The sequence below is a fragment of the Pipistrellus hanaki genome (assembly GCF_964339955.1).
Source record: "Pipistrellus hanaki genome assembly, chromosome: 2".
Taxonomy (NCBI): Eukaryota; Metazoa; Chordata; class Mammalia; order Chiroptera; family Vespertilionidae; genus Pipistrellus; species Pipistrellus hanaki.
In genome coordinates this window covers 60,369,595-60,389,301 of record NC_140504.1, presented here as the reverse complement: position 1 = coordinate 60,389,301, position 19,707 = coordinate 60,369,595, and the positions used below count along the sequence as shown (strand labels likewise).

Genomic DNA, 19,707 nt, shown 5'->3' with positions numbered 1-19,707 from the left:
GTGGAGGCACACAGGGTTGCTAGGAAGAGAAACCATACACCAGATAGATTGAAGATGTTGCTAACATTCTGACTGTGGCGGAGCCATGGATGTGTGACTTGCCCCTGATGGCAGATAGGTATCAAGGACAGAGCTCATGCAGCTAACACACACTTACTGACTCGGCCACTCGGAGCACCGAGCGTGACCCCCGCTGGGTAGTCACTTTGTGCTCCCTAGAGTGAGTTTTGCCCACCTAGGATTGCCAATGCTTCTAAATTTATATTACATACATATCTGAAGAGATTCTTTCCTTGCACAGCCAAAAGGATGTCTACCTCTCCACCTTATAAATTTCTCAAATTTGAGATAGAGAACCACTATACAATACATAGCAGTACTTGCCTTTTTCAAAGGCAAAGTTTACTTTACTGTAATAATTTTTTTCCACTGGTGTAACTCCCCCCTCCCTCCCCCCCCCCAGTTTAATCAGTATTCTCTATTTCAGTATATGAAAGAGTATATGCTATTTCAGTATATGAATGATCTATATGACTCTGTGTCCAAACCAACAATTTACACAGATAATGTTAGGGAAACTATAGGAAGCTCTGTGAGCTGTTCACTGCTTTCCAGAGATGCTCTCTGGTCTTATTCGCTTTGCTGAACAACTTTCTGTTGTGCCTCTAGCACAACTGCCTGTAACTCTCAATCAGCCACTTAAATCCTCAGCGATGCACAATAGCCAGGTCACTGTCACCCTGTGGTTCTGCGAGCATCACAGTGTACTCAGAGTGTACAGAGAAGTGTCTCATTTCTTCTAAAGATCCTTAAATTCTGAGGATTTATAGCATTTCTCGACTCCTTAATTAGCAGTTCGTTTTTGAACTACTGTAACCCTGACAGCTCATATCTGCAGAGCCCTGTGGTAGTATTTTCCCCTACGCTTTTGCCCCTTTCAGCTTCCTCAGTTTGCCCCTTTAATTTCGCTTTTAGAGTTACTTGAGGCTCGGTTCCTGAACTCCACACAGTCCAGGTCTTATCTGATGTGCCGGCGCCTGGTATGGTCGAAGACACACTGGTGTTTTTGTTCTTGAAGTACAAGACTGATGTTCTGAAATTTAGACTCCAACACAAAGGAGATCATTCGCTCGTTTTAAGTGTCTCTTTTCTTCCCTCCCGGCCTCCTCCTACCCACCCCAATACTTCCTTAGCCCTATGCATCAGCAGCAGATGGTAACTATAGTCCAATGCTGCGTATATACAAAACTGTGCCATGGAGAATAGGGTGGCTTCAAAGCTAGCTTTCTATTCAAGTAGGATGGCAGAGACTTTTGGAGGAGTGAACTCCTGTCTCATTCATTTAATCCATTCCTCATTCAGCCAGGAATTGTTTTCCTACACGTCCCTCTACTGTCCAGCCAGCTGAATGAGGGTGGGCGTGGAAAACTCTCTGGAGGCCCTTCCAGCAGGAAGGCACCGAGATTCTGTGCCAAGCTCCTGTGACCCTGGGCCAGCTCTGCCTGCTGCGGGTCACATCATGCCATTCCCACCAGAGAAGCTTAAGAGCACAGGGAGGGGGTGGGTATTTCAAGAACTGTCTCCTTGCTAGCCTGCCAGTCACGTGCTATATTCTCTAGACAAAGATGAGATCAGGAAAAGGGCGAAACCAGGAGGAGGTTGTGAGGGTTACAGAAAACTGCAGGATGGTACAGTCATGGGAGGTGGGAGTGGGAAAACCTTTCCTGTTTGTTGTTTCAAGGTTTGCTGGGGCTTTCATCTAATCATCTGTTTGAGCATCTTGAAAATAAGTATCTATTTTCATGATATCTATCAAAAACAGGCACCAGATTATACTACAAAGTTGACCTTAACCCTGCCATATTGCTATTAGAATCAAAACATGTAGCAGCCTACATCCAACAGAAAGTGATTATGTTTTCCCAGCATAAAAACCAGAGGGTATCTGGGATGCACTTCGTTTTGTAGGTCTGCTCAATAAAAAATAAAAACAAAAAAATCAGTGCCTATACTTTACTGATGCGTGAATGCTCACAAATGCACTATACTCTTACTTTCACTCAGTTCACCCCACCTCATTCATTCATTCATTCAATAAGATTTTGCTGAGCACCTACTATGGCAAAGCAGTCTGCTAAGGACCCAGCAGTGAATAACACAGATAGGATTTCTGCCCTCACAAATTCTTCTGCCTCGCTGAAATAAACATTCAATAATTTGACCACTAGATTGTTATTTGAGGAACAGGAATAATTCATCTTACCCAGTATGTCTTCTTAATCGTCTCAAACATATTCTTGAAGGTCCAAACTTCTTTCAAGAAGTTCTGTCTTAAAGCTCTCTTTTTACTGTTATATTTATTCCTTTTTGGCCACAGTGTTGACAGTTCAAATTGCAACTGCTACCTTCCTCACCCACCCCTCACCCCCTCCTGTGGGATTTGTAACCCTGAAGATTGAGGACCTTTGCTTTTCAAGCTACACATATATTTTCTCTGTAAATATTGTACCATCTAATTTGTGTCTTTGGATTCTACTGATTAGCCATTAACATATGACTTAAGGAACACTGCATATGAGATGCAGATATCAAGACTCAGTAAGTTATCACTTTAAAGGTCTGACTTGGGATTTATATAGACTTGTATCTAATCTCTTTGAGCATTGGATCTGCAACTGTTATTGAGAGACTCAGAGCTCCAGTTTTGTACCCATGCATCCCTGAAATTGTATTCTCAGCAAAGGTGCTCAGGAGTTAAGAGAAGCAAATGTCTAAAATTATCTCCACACATTACCAATAACTATGTGGGATAGGAAAGCCTCACTAGGTACAACAAGCCAACAGGTCTTACTGAGTATCTTACTATATATTTTTTTCAACTACTTCAACCTGCTTCAGCATCGAAGAAGGCTAGTGAGTGGGTAATTAAGAGCATTCCTCCTGTGCCGTGAGACACATTTACTCTCCTAACTTTACCTCTATTTTGAATTATTTCAAAATACTCCGAAGCCATTGCGTAGACTGTCTTTCAAAAAGTAAAAGGTGCATTTCTTTGGTTGTAAGTAGCTCTCTTTGTAGGAAAGGGCTCTGTGATGTGCAGCACAGCCGTTTGCCCATGCTCGGGACCTGGTGCTTGGACCTTTCGCAGGTATTAGGGCTGGACGGTGGCTACAGTTAAAGGACACCTGAGGGTGCATGGTAGGACCTTGGACAGGTTCTGCCATGCATTTTGATATAAGAGAGACACAAGTCCATTCTCTATAATTAGGAAACCCCTCATTAATTAAAATGCACTTGAGGACAAGAAGGAACTTAATAGATTAATACTATAATGCAGACAATATTCTAAACCTTCCCTATACAAAGAACAACACATTCAGAAAGGTGTTTTTTGTTTTTTTTTAAACTTCTCTGTGTCAGCCGAGACCAGTTTGGCTCAATGGATAGAGCGTCGGCTTGGAGACTGAAGGGTCCCGGGTTCGATTCCGGTCAAGGGCATGTACCTTGGTTGCGGGCATATCCCCAGTAGGGGGTGTGCAAGAGGCAGCTGATCGATGACTCTCTGTCATCGATGTTTCTAACTCTCTATCTCTCTCCCTTCCTCTCTGTACAAAATCAATAAAATATATTTTTTTAAAAAATAAAATAAATAAACTTCTCTGTGTCACAGTTTCTTTATCTGTTTTGTAATGATGATGAAATGTTTTGACCTGAAGTAGATACTTAGTGAATATTAGTCCTCTTCCAAATTTAGAGAAAAACAAGACAAATGAAGGAATAAAAGAAGGTAAACAATAACTGAGGGGCTTCCCTGCCTATCCAGGCCTGACTCCAAGAAGGGACAAGAAGAGGCCTGCTTTGTCCCGAGGTGCAGAGTTGGGGCACACCACACACTCCCTGACTGGCCCTCTCCGACCGGCTCTCTCCGACCGGCCCGGAGCTTTGGGCTCTGCCATTCTAGGGGGAAGGACAGAACACCTGCCAAAACCTTCCTTCATGGTGCATCAATTTTAGTTCATATTTACTTAGTAATTTAAAACACTTAAACTATAGCTAATGCTGAGATTCACTGAGTGCTGGCTGCCTGTCTGGTGCTGTGTTAGGGGCTTTACATGCAAAATTCCATCTAATTCCTATAATAACCCAGTGAGAGAGATGCCTTTTTCATTCTCATTATGCATATGAGGAAATGACAGCATGGGAGGTGAAGTAAAGGCATGAAAATGCATTCATAGGCTGAAGTTCACATTAGAAAGAGCAAATAACTAGACCATGGGGGTAAAAAAACATTTCCTGAGCAACTTATGTTGCAAATTAGTCCATTATCATGTTCTAGAAACAGCTTTAGAAGTCTGCTATCACACCTGCCCGGCCCTGCGGGCAGAGAGAGAAGGCACCTGAAAGGGCTCCAGGAGTCAGCTGCCTTTGGATGTTCACGTCGGACATCTCTGTGCTTCTGAGTTTACTCATGGGGCCAGGCTGGGAGGTGCAGATTCTGATTGGAACATGTCCTGAGGAAGTGGCCCTTTCATTCTTATAGTTCCCTGGCCCTAACCTAATGAAGTTAGACATTGTGTCCCACAGCAGCACACACAGAAGCATGCATGTTTGGGCACATCTGCTCAGGGATGGCTCTCAGTCATGCCAGCAGTGGAGCTGAATGCCTCCAGGTTTAGGAAGCCCCCTCTGGAGGGAGGGGTCCCTCTGCCTAAAGCCTCTGCTTCAAGGACAGCAAGTCTGCCGGGCAGTGCGTGTCTCCGCATGTTAACCCAGTGTTATGAGGCCACTCTAGGAGCCCGGCATCTGGGGGTTTTCTTAAAATAGCAAAAAGCACTCAGGCCTGCCTGGAGAGGCCTACAGAACTTTCCTGAGTAAAGCATATGCATCTCTCCCCTGGGCTAACGTCTAATGGCTGACGTTCAGAATCTGCATGTGTTTTTCCGTGAGACATGGGATCAAGCTCTGCAGCTCAAATTTATATTCACTTTTCTTCCAGTATCTCTCTTATATGCCCAGTTGAGATATGAGGCAAAGAGACAATAGCTGATTATAAAGAAAAGAAAATGATTACAGCAAAAAACTAAATGACAGCGTTAACTTAGTTACTACTTCTTAAAGTTCTTCATGTGGGGTTCTAAGCGCCACACAAAACTTTCTTAAAAATTATGCATGGTCTGGAATAATACTGCGTGAAATCTTGGAATAAAGTGGATAACATGAACCTACCTAAAACCACTGAGGGTAAGTGAGAAGGAGGACATTCTTTTTTGAAGTTGGAGAGGACAGGTCCATTTTGATGGACCCTGAATTCATTCTTCCTTTGGAAATTATAAAGACTCATATTCAAAACTCTTCCATGCAGTTGTTTATATATCTTACAATAGTGAAAAAAAATCCTTATTAGTTTTACAGGCATTTTAATAGCAGAATAAGAAAACAATTAATTCATTTGGTTCCAGTCCTAAAGTAGAGTAACTGCAGATACTGTGTGTCCAGGTGCCAGGGCCTAAGGGATGTCTTCGATCATCAAAAAAGCAATAAAATATAGTGGAGGTAAACAAGTTTCAAAAATTCCACAAATAATGAACCTGAGGATATCTTGTGACAATGATACAGAAGGTGAGAACAACACATAGGTTTGTTATTAATTACTACAGAGCTTGAATCGGACTTCTCAGGAAAGGAGTTCATAGAATGTGGCATTTTAAAAAGATTCTGCTTTGAGATAACTTACTTGAAAGAATTGTTAGAAAATGTAAATGTTTCAAGTATATGACACCTGTCCTCTGCCTAATGCTCAGACTGTAGAAGGTGAGTGGAGATTTGTGAAATCACCTGAAGACAGGTAACAATTCTTTCTAAACATTGCTACTTATTAGCTAAAAGAAAGAGAAAGCAATATTGGAAGGAAGTGGAGAGAGAATTAATATAATAAAATTATTGATTCCTCGGGCTTGGGTAATGACTTCAAATTTTATTTACATATATTTATCATTCCAATTGCCCTGCAAAATGGGAGCTCCAGTTCTTCCTCATCGGTCTGTTTAATCACAGTCTTCCTTAACACAGGTTTCTGTTCTTCAGCCTATAATTGAGCTTGGGGTTCCTATAACATAAAAATTTTCACTACCCTGCTTTTGTGTTAACTATTTAGCATTTCTTTTGAAACCATTAAACGTCTTTATTTTTTTTCAATTTATTTATTGATTAAGGTATTACATATTTGTCCTCTTCCCTCCATTACCTTTCCCCTCACCCCCCACACTCATGCCCTCACCACCCTGTTCTCTGTGACCACTGGTTAGGCTTATATGCATGCATACAAGTCCTTTGGTTGGTTTCTTCCCCTTCCCCCCACCCTCCCCTGACTTCCCTCTGAGGTTTGCCAGTCTGATCTATGCTTCTCTATCTCTGGATCTGTTTTTGTTCACCAGTTTATGTTGTTCATTATTTCCCATAGATCAGTGAGATCATGTGATATTTATCTTTCTCTGACTGGCTTATTTTACTTAGCATAATGTTCTCCAGTTCCAACCATTAAGCGTTTTTAAAAAGTAGTTCATAATTGTTGCCTTCCCACTTATCCTGAACTCCTTTTATGGTGTTTCTGGGATGTACTTGACTTCTCTCTTGACAACCACTAGGAAGCCACCAACACTACTGACCCTCCCTCCCTGATGGACCCTCTGCAGCATCCTGGTTTTTCTCCTATGTCTCAGACCCTCTGTCTTTTTCTTCCTTTGATGATACTCATTCTCTTTTTTAGCAGTTATTATAAATATTCCCCAAGGTTCCATCTCCCCCTTTTTTTTGTCAACAAAAGCCATCGTGGAGTTTATGTCCACATTTATGGCCTAAAGTAAGGCCTCTTGGCCAAAGTATTTGTTGGCCCTAATTTCAAACCTTCTGCTGCACTCCCACCCCATGTGTGACTCAGTATCAGCCTTCCCTGGCAGCTCCTACTCGGCACCGCAGAAAACTGAACTGTATTCTTTTCCTCTAAACACTTCTTTTTCATCTTCTTTTGCCGATATCTTGGCCATATCTTTCATGACTTCCTCTTTCACTAAACAGTCAGCTCCCAGTGTCCACCCTCATTCATAGTCTGGCTTCTCTCCACTCCCTGCCACCAGCAACCCTCAAGTTACCAATAGTCTGAGCTACTGAAAGGCTTCTAGGGCTCTCTCCTCACTCCAGTCACCCCCCTTCCCACCGCCTCCCCCCACACATACATGCACGCTCCACATGCCTATTGCTAAAGTAGATCTTCCCATAGCAAAGTCCTGATCCTGTGCAACTCCATATTCAAGCCTCTCACAGATCTGCAGCAGAATGCAAAATCCTCACACCTTACTTTATTCCTCACCTCTCATGAAGTTTCATTCATCTTTTAAGAGAGCACGAATGAGACTTCTCTGATACACAGTTACTGTTTAGGATATATTTTATTAATCTAACTTCTAAGATTAAGATAGACTTTATTAACTTTCTAACTTCTAAGATAAAAATGATTTGAGGACATATAATAAATTTTAAAATTCCTGGTGGCAGAGACCATTTGGTTGCACCTTTGTTTTGTACCCACAGAGAACTTGGTGTAGTGTTGGGCACACAGACCTGCTTATATGGTGGCCACATGAGTGATCTCTGCTCTGGTGCACCCAGGTATGAGGGGCGGAGCTCTATCTTTCCTATGAGACTGTGAACATAGGCTCTGGTTTCTGGCCATGGTCCTCCACATTGAAATCATTCAAGAAACTGATGAGATGAATAATCCTGACTCCCTTTCTATTCAGAAAACATACATTCTCTTAGAATCAGACTCAGTAACAGACAGTAGAGTATGAATCCCTACTTAAAAGGGTTCTAATTGGGGGTTTTTCCCTCTGCTGGGAACCTTTTGGTATGAGGCCGGCCCTCTTTGGGCCTTGGTTTCCTCATCTGTATAATAAGGGGTTGAGACCAGGTCACCTTTGCTCTCTCTTAGTACTGATGTAAAGTTCTAACTGGTATGCAATCCTTAGAACAAAGGATGCAGAGGCAGAAGTAAAGCAAAAAAGGAAAGCTGGTGAGGTAATGAGAGGTTTTTGACCTAGTGTGAGGTGATTGGTGGAAGGATCTGACTTAAAAATTTCCTGAAAGCAAGGAATTCCTAGAATCCTCATGCATGTTCTCAATTGGTCATAAATGATCCATTTCTGAAGGCAGTGGTGCATGTGATTTTTTAAAAAAGTTTGATGTGAAAAGCTGACAGATATGGAGGAACACTAATTTTATTTAATGAAATTTGCCACAAGTGCAGGAAGCACATATAAAACTGTCACTAGCAGCTGCAGATAAGAATTAAAGATGTGCTCCTGCAAGATATGAGATGACAAGATGAAGAATAGAGCCCTGAAAATCAGCAGTCTGTCCCAATAATTACATGTGGACAATCACAACCCCATTTGTGTAGTATCTGGGAGAGCAATGTGCATGGTGTATCTCAAGGCCATGGGCCATGAGGCCAGATATGCCAGGGACCCGGGAGGAGTGCACGAGAGGATAGATTGCTAGAACCTGGGAGACGATGGGTCAGGAACAAAGGTCCAATATGACAAAGGAAACTCTGGGGCTCCAAGAAGGAACATTTCTCAATAAGAAAAGTTATTCTAAACTTTGCCCATCAATAAAGTATCACTAAGTCCCTTATAATACTTCCCTATGTCTACTGAATACACGGAAAGAAGGGCACTCTGCCTATTTGAAAACAAGTAGGGGTCTTGTTTTATTATTTATTTAGAAAGCAAACGTCTCGAAAAGAGACATACACCTCAGCCCAGCGGAATTTTAATGACAGATAACTTTACCTAAATGCAAACTGTCCTGTGATTAAAATGAGGCCTAAAAAGGTCTGAATATTGTGACTGAACTGTGCTATTTCTGAGAGCACCGTGCTGTGTTTTTACCTCTGTGGTTTTGGTTCTGTTCCTTCTACCTGGATGCCATCCCTCTCCCCTTCTGCCAGACACATACCTACTCCCTCACGATCCGGTCACCTTCCCTATGAAGCCCTCCCCACTGCTTCACTCCCTCCTCAGGAGCTTTATAGATTTTTGTGCCTCTTAAACACTTCAATACTGCATATTGTGTGTCCCCCTTTTTGGATAACAGGTTTAGGAAAGTGTTGGGGAACTCTGTGAGTTCCTAAGATGAGAGATAGCATCTTGTTTGTGTCTTTATCCCTGTCCTAGCTGAAGACTTGGCACAGAAGCTGGGGCTCAATAACATTTGATGAATGGGTAAATGAAGGACGTATAACTGCATGAGGTAAGACTGACAAACAGAAATTGCTGCATTAAGTGACCCTGAAAGACAGCCAATTAAATGAGCATTGTAGAGAGGGGCAGGTTTTATAAAAAGAGAAAATATTTTATAAAAGAGGAAAGAAAAGTGATTTTTAAAGTCAATGCTTTCCTAAATATACTAAGTCCAAATTCTAAGAAATTAAAGAGAAAAAAAAATCCTGACAATGAATAAAGGCTGGACTAAGCACTGAAATCCCTAAACAAGAGGTTATCAAAAATAATAAAAAGAATGCCAAATATATTGTCTATCAATTAACTCAGAGGCAGAAAGGTGGCTTTTTAAAAAGGGAAACACTACCTTTAAAAAAATGAAACCGAATTAGCAGGCAAGAGGATTACTTGGTTAATGAAAGAGCAGAAAACCAGTTAAAACTGCTACCAATGAAAAGGTAAATGTATAATTCTTTACCGGAAGTAGAATAAAGAGGAAGGCAGGACATTCTGGAGATACTAAGAGCACTCAGTTATACCAAAGATGCTCTGTGTACTGTTTAACTGACAGGGAATAACTAGAAGTTAATAGCAAGCCATAGGATAGTAAGTGTCTGCGCTACTTTTCCCATCACATTTGGATTCTCTTTTCTTTGCAAATTAGTGTGACCCCAAAATGTTTTCAGGATTGTCCAACTTGTCCTACATTCCATAAATACACGCTTTCAGAGGATGCTGTTTTTTTGCCATGACTCTATTACGGTTCTTCACAGATGGACCATTTTTGTCCTTCCAAAGTCTAAGAATAACTCTTTGAGTTATCAAGACATACCCAAATCCAGTTCAGCTGCTCCTGGGGGATTCCAGTCAGTTTAGTCACATCTGCTGAGTTGCATGCATCTGAATCCAAATGAAGATTTTGTTTGATTATACATTTTGAGCATTTGTGGTTTCTTTTTTTCTTTTTTTTTGGGGGGGGTGGGGGGGAAAGGGCGACATGTTTTCCATTTTTTTTTTTTTTTTTGTCACTCCAAACAGAGCTCTTCTGTCATAAACACCGCCTTCGGAGCCCCCGCTCTCCACAGGAACCCAATCTCTTCATGTGAGCAGGTGTGTCTGGAAGTTTTTGGAAGATTTTACACTGAAGCAGCTTTCTGATTGGAAACTTTCTGAACACGCAGTCAGATGTGCCAAAGAGACCTTCAAACTTGCTGGAGCAGTTTTCACTCACACAGACACACGTTCACACATACAGACAGCCAGAGTGAGAGTGAGTCAGCCCTGCAAACTGAAGTGTCTGTCTCAGAGGGTAACTACCACACACAACCAAACTGAGCAAAAGGAAACGGAAACCGGAGAGGTAGTGACTAAGCTGCAAAAACCGAGGTCCGATTCCTCATGGGCACATTTCCCCTAACGCCGAAAACCTTAAAGCTTTACCTGAGAGTTTAAGTACACATCCTTTCTGTAAAAGTCTGTCTCAGTTCTGAGTGCCCAAGCATTTGCCCTTTACAACACCGCACCTCCCAGTACTGCTACCAATTGCTTTTGCTCGCAAATTTGGTCAAACAGTGATTTTGAAACACTTCCTTCTCCTACACAAATAGGTCAGCAGGATTCAAATCTAACCGAAGGACAAAATACTACTCTCTAAATTGGGGGTATTCCGGCAAAACCTGTACCTTACTTGATTCTCTACAACCTTTCTTTTCCAGTTTGAATATAAACTGAAAAGTTGTTGCAGAGGAAACGTAATGTTTTTAGCCTGAAGTCAGAAAAGTTATTAGGAGCAAAATCACTACCCACGGGGTATGCCCGGAATTCCGGGGGAAATCAGCTTTTGTTGTTCTATGGCTCAGACCAGATGCTCTGAGGTGGCCAGGAACCTTAGTCTACACCCACTTAGCAGATTTCTGGCTTTCTATCAGGGACTAAGAGGTTTATTTGCAGAAATGGATCATTTCCTTCTAAATATCCTTTACCCTATTTACAGGCTTGCATATTCCTTCTATTTTGTTTTCCCCCTACAGCTTTACTAAGGGAATTAATTATCTAGAAGAACAGGAACATACAGTAAGTACATCTGAGATACAGGATGAGACACAGTATGTCATCTATTAGGCCTGGCTAAGACCAGCAGCTGATGCTAAATGGGAAGGAACATGCACCAAATGTTTTTTAATCACAAAGTTAGTAATTAATTGCTCTTTAAAATACATTTTATGCTTCTTTCTGTCTGTGTACATGAAATGCACATTTATTACATGCCAAAAATTACAGCATTATGGCTTAAATGTGATTGGCACGGAAGTCCGGAAATCAGCGTTAATGTTCCCACAGCAACTTTAATTCCGACCGTGTGCACAGGCGGGCTGTAACGGCCTCCGCTCCAGGATCATACATATAGATGGTCTGGGCGGGAGGCTAACGACCCATATCCTCAACTGTAGTTACAGGAAGAAAACAAAGGCCATCAGCTGCGCGCCTTTCCACGTGTGTGGATAAAAACAATGTCCCCGTGCCCCGCGTTGTGTAATCAGAGATGAAAGAATCTGCTGTGAGGCCGGCACTTAGGGGGACAGTTTCTGTTGCTGTGGGAACCCGGACTTTGCATTTCCTGACTCTGGGGTAATTAAAATGTCAGACTTAATGTGGCATTAATGGAGCTTGCCATAAAAATCCTCTGTTTTGTTCTCTAAAAAAAAAAAAAACATTGCTTAAAAGTTCAAACTGAACCAAGTGTACTAAAAATTTTAATCTCGGGGACTTGGATGGTGAAGCAAAGGGTTGGGGTGGAGAGGCCGATGGGGGCGGGTGGCAGGAGAGAGGAAGGAGCCCAGCAGTCTCCTGGCCCGTGTTTGGCCCCGGCAAAGTCATGCTACCTGCAGAGCTAAAGTTAGCCCCACCCACACAACAGTTTGGTAATGTGCAAAGGTTCAATTAAAAATAAACAAAAACTGTGAATGCGTAAGTGCATTTTGGCAAGGACACACAAAAGTAAGGCAGTCTGATGAGACCAGTGCAAAACCTGTGAAGGTAAGCAACCACGGGTGCCAGCCCCCAACGAAAGAAAGACAGCAAGATCGGTGAGCCTGAAGACAAAAGCAGGGAACACTGCCCCAGGGAGGACGCACCCCTCCGTTCCTTCAAGGGGGCACTTATTTTGGGGCGAGTGATATGGGAGAAATATGCAAGTGATGGTTCGGGTGGCCTCTATCACGTGTACATGACTGTGCTAGGCTACAGCTTGCTATCTGACAAGAAAGCTCTTCCACTCGCCTGCTGTCCTGACGTGGTTTAGTCCTGTTTCACCATTTGAAGGGAGAGCCTATTCAGTTTTGTACCCATTTCAAACCTCATCTCAGTGCCTTCCATTGTCATCATCTGAGTTTGTTTGCCATTAGATTTTTATGAACGGTAAAGGGGTGACAAACTAGGAGTTTATGGGGAGTGTTAATAAAGGAAATTGTTAGTGCAAGTAACAGTAACCGTAGGAGTAATATTGACCTCATCATCTCACAGCAGAAGGCACTACTCAACCATACTCCTTCATAGTTTGAACACTGCGGGGATCTTTGGCCAAATCTGAAGTGGCCCAGCAGGTTACGTAATCAATTGAGAATGTCAGGGGTCAGACTTCCCTCTTCCTGCTACAATTTGGCCTGTGCCCTTTAGAGGCATCGATGCTGTGGCCTACCCTTACCGGTCCATGTTCAGAGCTGACGTTTCTTCTGTGGGGACGTTAATATATTGTGCTTTATAACCCACTCACCAAAATGAGTAGTTGCACATTTTCAAGAACCCTGTTTACAGTCTGGAATGCCATCTCTGGGCCTGGAACAAAGAGTCCAGGCTGCCCACAGGGAGAGCAAAAACCACAGACAGCCCTCAGTATCTGAATGAGTTAATTATGAGCAAGTCATTCATCTGTCAGTTTTCTCATCTGTACACTGGGAAGAATTATACTGACTGACAGGAAATGGGCATTAAAGCGTGACTAAGAATCGTTTTTGCTAAACACATGCCAAATGAATAAGTGCTGTAAAAATTCAGGCACCTGTGCAAGCTAGGCATACCGCATGCTGGCGGATGTTTCTGAAGTTAAAGAGATAATAAGTCAAGGGCACTGCTTATAAATGCCCCAAATCTGTTAGTTCTAAATAGGAACTGAATATTTCACCTTAAAGAAATTAGGCTTTTAAATTAATCTAAGGAAAGAGTGATATTTGAAAGTAAAAAGAAAAAAATCCTCTTGAAAGCAAGGAGAACGTCCAAAACTTTAACAGCTTAAAATAAATCTCTTTCCTATCTTCTCTCCAAATGGCCAGATTTCTGCGAATTCTTCCTAAAAAACAACTGTCTTCACAGTGTAAGCTCAACTCAGGACAAACTACAATCTGAATATATTTGGAGAAAAGTAGAATCGATTAAACAACAGGTTGGAACAGAGGAGACTTTCACATTTAATGGCAAAATCAAACTGACTTCAAACAGCTGAAGATTAGGTTGCTCCTCCCAGTTCAGACACCCTACGGACTGGCCTCCTCGTGGCTGGGAGCTGTACGGCGTACCATGCTTGTAAAGCTCCTTGCACATCTCCCATGCTAACGCCACGCCTGCTGAGGGGATGCTCATAGGAAAGCACAATAAATAGAGCTCAGTGCTTCCTCTAGTCAGAGAAAACACTTTGCTGCAACAGGGGATTTCTGAGCGAAGGCCATCCTATGTAATCTTCCCACAAGGTCTGGCAGCAAGCCAGGCGGGGAAGGTCTGCACGCAGGAGCTCCAGACCCTTGGCCACAGGAACAGGCTACCTTCCTGGTAGGCCGGGACAGTGTGCACATGTCTACAGGCACTGTGCCACGCTGTTTTCCAATCCTTCCTGTAATTACTATTGGGCTGGAGACTGCCAGGCAAGGGCCAAGGATGTTCCTATTACAATGGCCAGCAGAACACAGTCCCCTATTCTGACCCCCAGGTTTCTCCAGAGAGGCGGCCACTTTGTACAAATTACTCTGGCTGTGGGGTCTGGATCTCCTTATTCTCATTTCATTTTCTCGGAGCAGCTGGAATGTGGTCTCAGAACCATCTTCCTTCACCTCAACTCCACCCCTGGGTCTTGTTCCTCTATTTAGAGACTATTACGATGAAGTGAGGAAGGAATGCAATTTCTTGAAGGAATGAATTAATCTCTGGCCCTCTTTGCAGAAATTTGCATTTGTTTTGCCAGAATAATAACACTAGGAAACTTGGAATCTCATTTCCTAATTAATATTTTTTTATCTTTGTGGACAGAATAAATGAAGTTCTTTTTTTTCTTTTTCTTTCTTTCTTTCTTTTTTTTAAATAAGACTATTGTGTGTGTGTGTGTGTGTGTGTGTGTGTGTGTCATTTTAAAGAATATGCCAGCTGTTTGCCTATTATCAGATTTCCCTAATGGAGATGAGTTCAGAATAGCTGTTAGGTGCCTCAAGACTAAAAGGAATATTCTTTGGGTTTGGACCCCAAAGTTTTCCCATTCCTTTCCTTTGTTAACATACATATATCTTTCTCTTTCAAGTATTGGGTTTCTCATTGCAGAAAGAGAAAAAAGTCTCCTAAATGTGATTTATCAACTTTCTTAAAATAGAATTTAAAGAAGTGACTCCCAGATTAGTGAGAAGACAGCAAAAATAAACAGCAATGAAGTGATTTCAATAGCGACGATCTCATTAAGCTGCCCATTTCCAAATTTAGCCCCTAGGCAGTTTTTTTAATTAAAAAATATTTTTAACCTGAGTTCCTATTGGCTACGTGAGGCCTGGGTGGCTTTTGAATTCTTGGAAGCCATTCTCTTTTCCTCTGTAAATTTATGCTATCCTTTAACCACTTCAAAATAAATTAAAAACTGGAAAGACAGAAATTCAGCCAAGCTACATGAGACTCCAATAACTAATGCAAAGCTGATTTGTGTTAAGTAATTTCAAAATGGATGTTTCCTTGCATCTGACTGGCCGTATGAGATCCACATTTGGCTGCTCAATTAAGTCAAGGTGGAAAGTGCCCTTTTTCCGATCCTGGGGACAAAAGAATTAGCTGCACAACTTCACAACTCCCTTTTTTGAGTTAATGCTATGGAAGATGATGCGGTTTCTGTGTAATTAATCCTCCTTTTGAGGGCAAATGGCTGGTCACCTGGTTTTAACATCCAGTTTTGAAAACAGAGATGTTGGCTGAAACAAAATGGTGGCAAGTGATTTTTTGGCTGCTTTAGACCGAATGGAAACAGCCTGCTCTGAAGGCCACCGAGCCAGAGCCAGGGGAGAAGCCTGCTCCGTGCTCCGAGAAGAGAGCGCCACTGTACTGGTGTACTCACAATCAGAGGACCCGGTGTGAGCGTGAGAGTTTGTCAGTGAACGTGTTGAGTGGATGAGGGCTGGGTCTGGAGACAAAACAGCTTCAAAGTTTAGGCAGGGAAGGCCCGGCTTGGCGCTGGATCCACCCGGCTGAGTAATCTCATTCTCCTCAGATGCCTTCTGGTTTTCAGCTGTCTTGGGTTTCTTCCTGAAAATAAACAAAGGGCCCTTTGAAGGAACTGAATGCATATTTGGGAAAAGGCATTTTTAGAATCTGTTAAAGATAACTTGATTTTTTTTTTTTCTGAGGGGGGATGGGAGGGAGTCCAGTATGTCCCTTGTTTTAAAACAAGCTGATTCTTGTTTTTTCTTTTTCTTTTTCTTTTCACTCCAGTAATGGCCTAACTGGGAACACATGAAAGCATATGGGCCAAGCAAACAGCACCACATTTGGGCTCCGTTGGCTGTATAAAAAGACCCTGTCCCGGAACTTTAGACAGCTTGAGCTACGTATGGCTGACATTATCCAAGAAGGCATCCTTTTTCCCCCTTCAGAGTTTTAACATGGTCTGGAAAAATACTAGTGGAGGTTTACCGTTCTAGCATTTGTCAGGAAGCTTAGAGACAGGACCCGTGGAGTAATGGGAGGAGCACTGGACTGGGAGTCAGGAGACTTGAGCTACGGTACTAGCTGTGCCTCTAACTTGCTGTGTGGCCTTGGGCACCTCACTTCACCTTTCTGGGCTTCAGTTTCCTCATCTGTAAAATAAAGGGCTTGGATTAGAAGGCCTTAAAGGTTCCTTCCAGCTTTAATTTCTCTTCATGGAACACATTATGAACATTCAACTTTCTTGCAGTTTTATTTCAGATCAATACATAATTTCAAATCACAATCTAAATCTGCAGGCTGTATAGGTGAGAGGTTAGCGATGGAGGTTTTTGTTAAGATAGCAAATGGACAGTGAAAAGAAGAGCTTAGATTCCATAGGTAGAGGGAAGGTGTCACTGGAAATCCCCTATTCCAAACTCATTGCTCACCCAAAGCTTGAGATGCCCTTTGCTTTTTTATTTAGTGCATGATTGCTTTTAAAGAAAATTATTTATTGATTTTTAGAAAGTGAGAGAAACATTGATTTGTAGTTCCTCTGGTTTACGTATTCATAGTTGATTCTTGTATGTGTCCTGACTGAGGATCCAACCTGCTACCTTGGTGTTATTGGGGCGACACCCTGAGCAACCTCACCAGGGCTTCATGACTCTTGAGTATAGAAATGAAACTGGGTGTTTGGGATGTGATGAAGAGATTGGTAAAGGGAATTAGAAAGCAAATACTACTAATAATTAATTGGGGTCAGGAATAGAAAGCAAAAGAGGTACGCTATTGATCAAGTCCAGTCTTCACTCCCTTGGACAATGCAACTGATATAAACAAATAAATGCTTAACTTGGACTGCATATACCCTAGGCCTCAGTCAAATTGAATTATTAATCATACATTGAAAATTCTCCCCAATTTCCTTAGCTCTGTGCCCTCTTCTGGAACTATATGCATGGTGATCAGAGAAAATGCTTTGTTTTACTTTTTGGTAGAAGATCATGTGGTACAGACTGTTGTAAGTCTAGTTTCCATGTTTTCCTTATTTCTATATAGATTTGTTACTCAGAATATCTTCTCTTGGGATTTGCTGTGCGGGACAGTTAAATCTGCCCTCACAGAATATGGTGTTCTGATTAGCATGCTCTGTTTCTGGTCCAATTGGCTGTGAAATAAACCTGCTTTTCCAGAGGACAGGAGGCAGAGGTGGGGTGGCACAAATGAAAACAGAGGGAAGCTTTCAGACATTTTTCAGGATGGAGGAAGCCAATGTAAGAGAAGGAACAAACTGTAGCGCTTTACCTACTGTTTGTTGAGTGGGTGACTGTGGAACTAACCCCCAGATTCTGAGTGTCTACGTGGACCTGCAAAGACCTGGTTTCTAGGTTTTAGTTTAATGAGGTCCCCGACTCCTTTCTTTCCCTAAGAAACTAGCGCTTCCTCCAAGGTCCTTATTTCCATTACTGTTTGTCCCTGGGTTGGAAACTGCAGGGTCACACATCTTCCTCTGCCTTAAAGTCAATTCATCAAGTCCAGACAATTCCGCTTCCTTTATATTTTATCATCCATGTTTCCATTCCATTTCCATTGCAATCGCCAGAACACTTTTTATTTGGACTGTTGCTCACTTCCCGACTCTCTATTCTCCTTGACTCCTAGTCCCGCTTTTTGCCATTCACTAAATCTGAGGTGACCACATCAGTCTGACCCTATTTTACCTTAGCTTGTGTGGCCTACATGTTGGCCATCCTGAACTCTCAAATTTCATGAATATTTCCAGAACATCCCAGGGAATCTTCATCCTTGGTTAAGTTATTTCTCTTGCTTTGAATGCCCCTATTTCAACTACATTGAAATTCTATTTACCCTTTATATTTATTAAATGTTGTTTCCATATTATAACTGTTTTGATTTCTCTCTGCCAGATAAGACCTCTCTCTTTCTCTCTCTCTCTCTCTCTTTCTCCCTCTCCCTCCCCCACTGTCTCTCTCAAATTCTCCTCCTTCCCATCTTTCTTTGAAACCCCAAACACTTTTTCCTTATTTTATTTTACTCACTCAATTTTGTTTCAATTATGTACTTATTAGAGGCCTGGTGCATGAATTTGTGCACTGGTGGGGTCCCTTGGCCTGGCCTGTGGGAATCAGGCCAAAACCAGCTCTCTGACATCCCCTGAGGGACCCCAGATTGTGAGAGGGCAGTTCTTGGGTGATGCACTCTGGAATTGGGCTCCCTCCTCTCTGGTTCTGGGTGCATCACCTGAGAACCACTGCTGCCACTCAGCTCCTGAACTGAATGTCTGCCTCCTGGTGGTCAGTGTGCATCACAGCTACTGGTTGGACGGTTGGACGGTCACTTAGGCTTTTATATATATACTAGAGGCCAGTTGCACAAAGATTCATGTAATAGGCCTTCCTTCCCCTGGCTGCCGGCACTGGTTTTTCTCCGGCACTTTGCTCCTGCTGTAGCTGATAAGGCTTGGGCTTCTCTGCTCTAGCCACAGTGAAGCCAAGCCTCCTCAGTCTTCAGTGTATGCAAATCAACCCACCATCTTTGTTGGAATAATTTGGGATAATTTGCATACCCACTCCTGATTTGCTTGTGGGTGTTGTGGAGGTATGGTCAATTTGCATATTTCTTTTATTAGTGCAGATTAGTGTAGATATATATTATCCCTCCTCTAGGACACTGAACATCCTGAGGGTAAGGAAATGTCCTTGTTATTATTAAATTCTCTGTGTTCATGCACTTTCCCCCCTTCGTTCCCTCGTTCATTTATTCACATATTCATTTTCCAAATACTTGTTATGTGGCTATGGTGTGCCAGCAATAGAACAAGCCTGTTTTCTACCTTCCCAATGTTTGCTCTGTAGTGTGTACTATTAGCCAAATAGCTTAGACAGGTATAATTCAATATATGCTTGTTGATAGAATGAAATGGTGAAGAAATTAAAGTATATTTTGAGAGTAGTCACAGTCTGAATCCCAATTAAGTATGCTACTCCCTATACAGCAGCGAAATCTACCTTGAATGGATCGTTTTACTTTGAATCCATGAAGGGCACTTGGTAAGAGTAGGGACATTTTGCTCACTAAAGTTAGGCTGCTCCTCATGATTCATTTAAATTCAGGGATGAAAAACTAATGACAAGCACAACAGAAAAAAATATTTATCTTGTCTGCTCTTAGCAATGCCTTCAGATGTGAGCTTTCAGAAATTAAGAAAGCTCTTTCAAAAATGAGCACATAGCCAACATTATTCTTTTATTTTTATGAATGTACAAGTTGTATTTTCCTCCTATATAATAATAGTGGAATATTCAAATTATCCATTACACTGTAACACAGGAGGTGTCATGACCGATCACAGAAGGCTGCCTGTGTGTGTGCAGCGGCAGGGCATTGCTCAGGAGACAGGGCGGAAGTGGTGAGGTCCCTGGAGGAGGCAGGACCATCCCATGGCAGGGAGGGCAGGAGTGAGAGCCATAGAGCCCCTCTC

At 42.2% G+C, this 19,707-nt stretch overlaps 1 protein-coding gene across 46 annotated transcripts in view; it reads right to left on the bottom strand.

The window, feature by feature from the left end:
• The window catches only part of ZBTB20 (zinc finger and BTB domain containing 20), an 818,830-nt gene that overhangs the window by 53,101 nt on the left and 746,022 nt on the right, over positions 1-19,707 (bottom strand). For 26 of the 46 annotated variants that reach the window (XM_084873937.1, XM_084873945.1, XM_084873925.1 and 23 more), the window contains one exon: positions 15,634-15,821. Coding sequence is in view for 19 of the 46 variants with exons in the window: in XM_084873935.1 (XP_084730061.1) it covers positions 15,634-15,821; positions 16,209-16,219 (199 nt within the window). In the remaining 27 variants the exon portion in view is untranslated. Of the gene's footprint in view, positions 1-15,633; positions 15,822-16,208; positions 16,373-19,707 lie in introns of all 46 variants that reach the window. The other 20 variants (XM_084873935.1, XM_084873913.1, XM_084873957.1 and 17 more) reach the window with 1 other exon arrangement.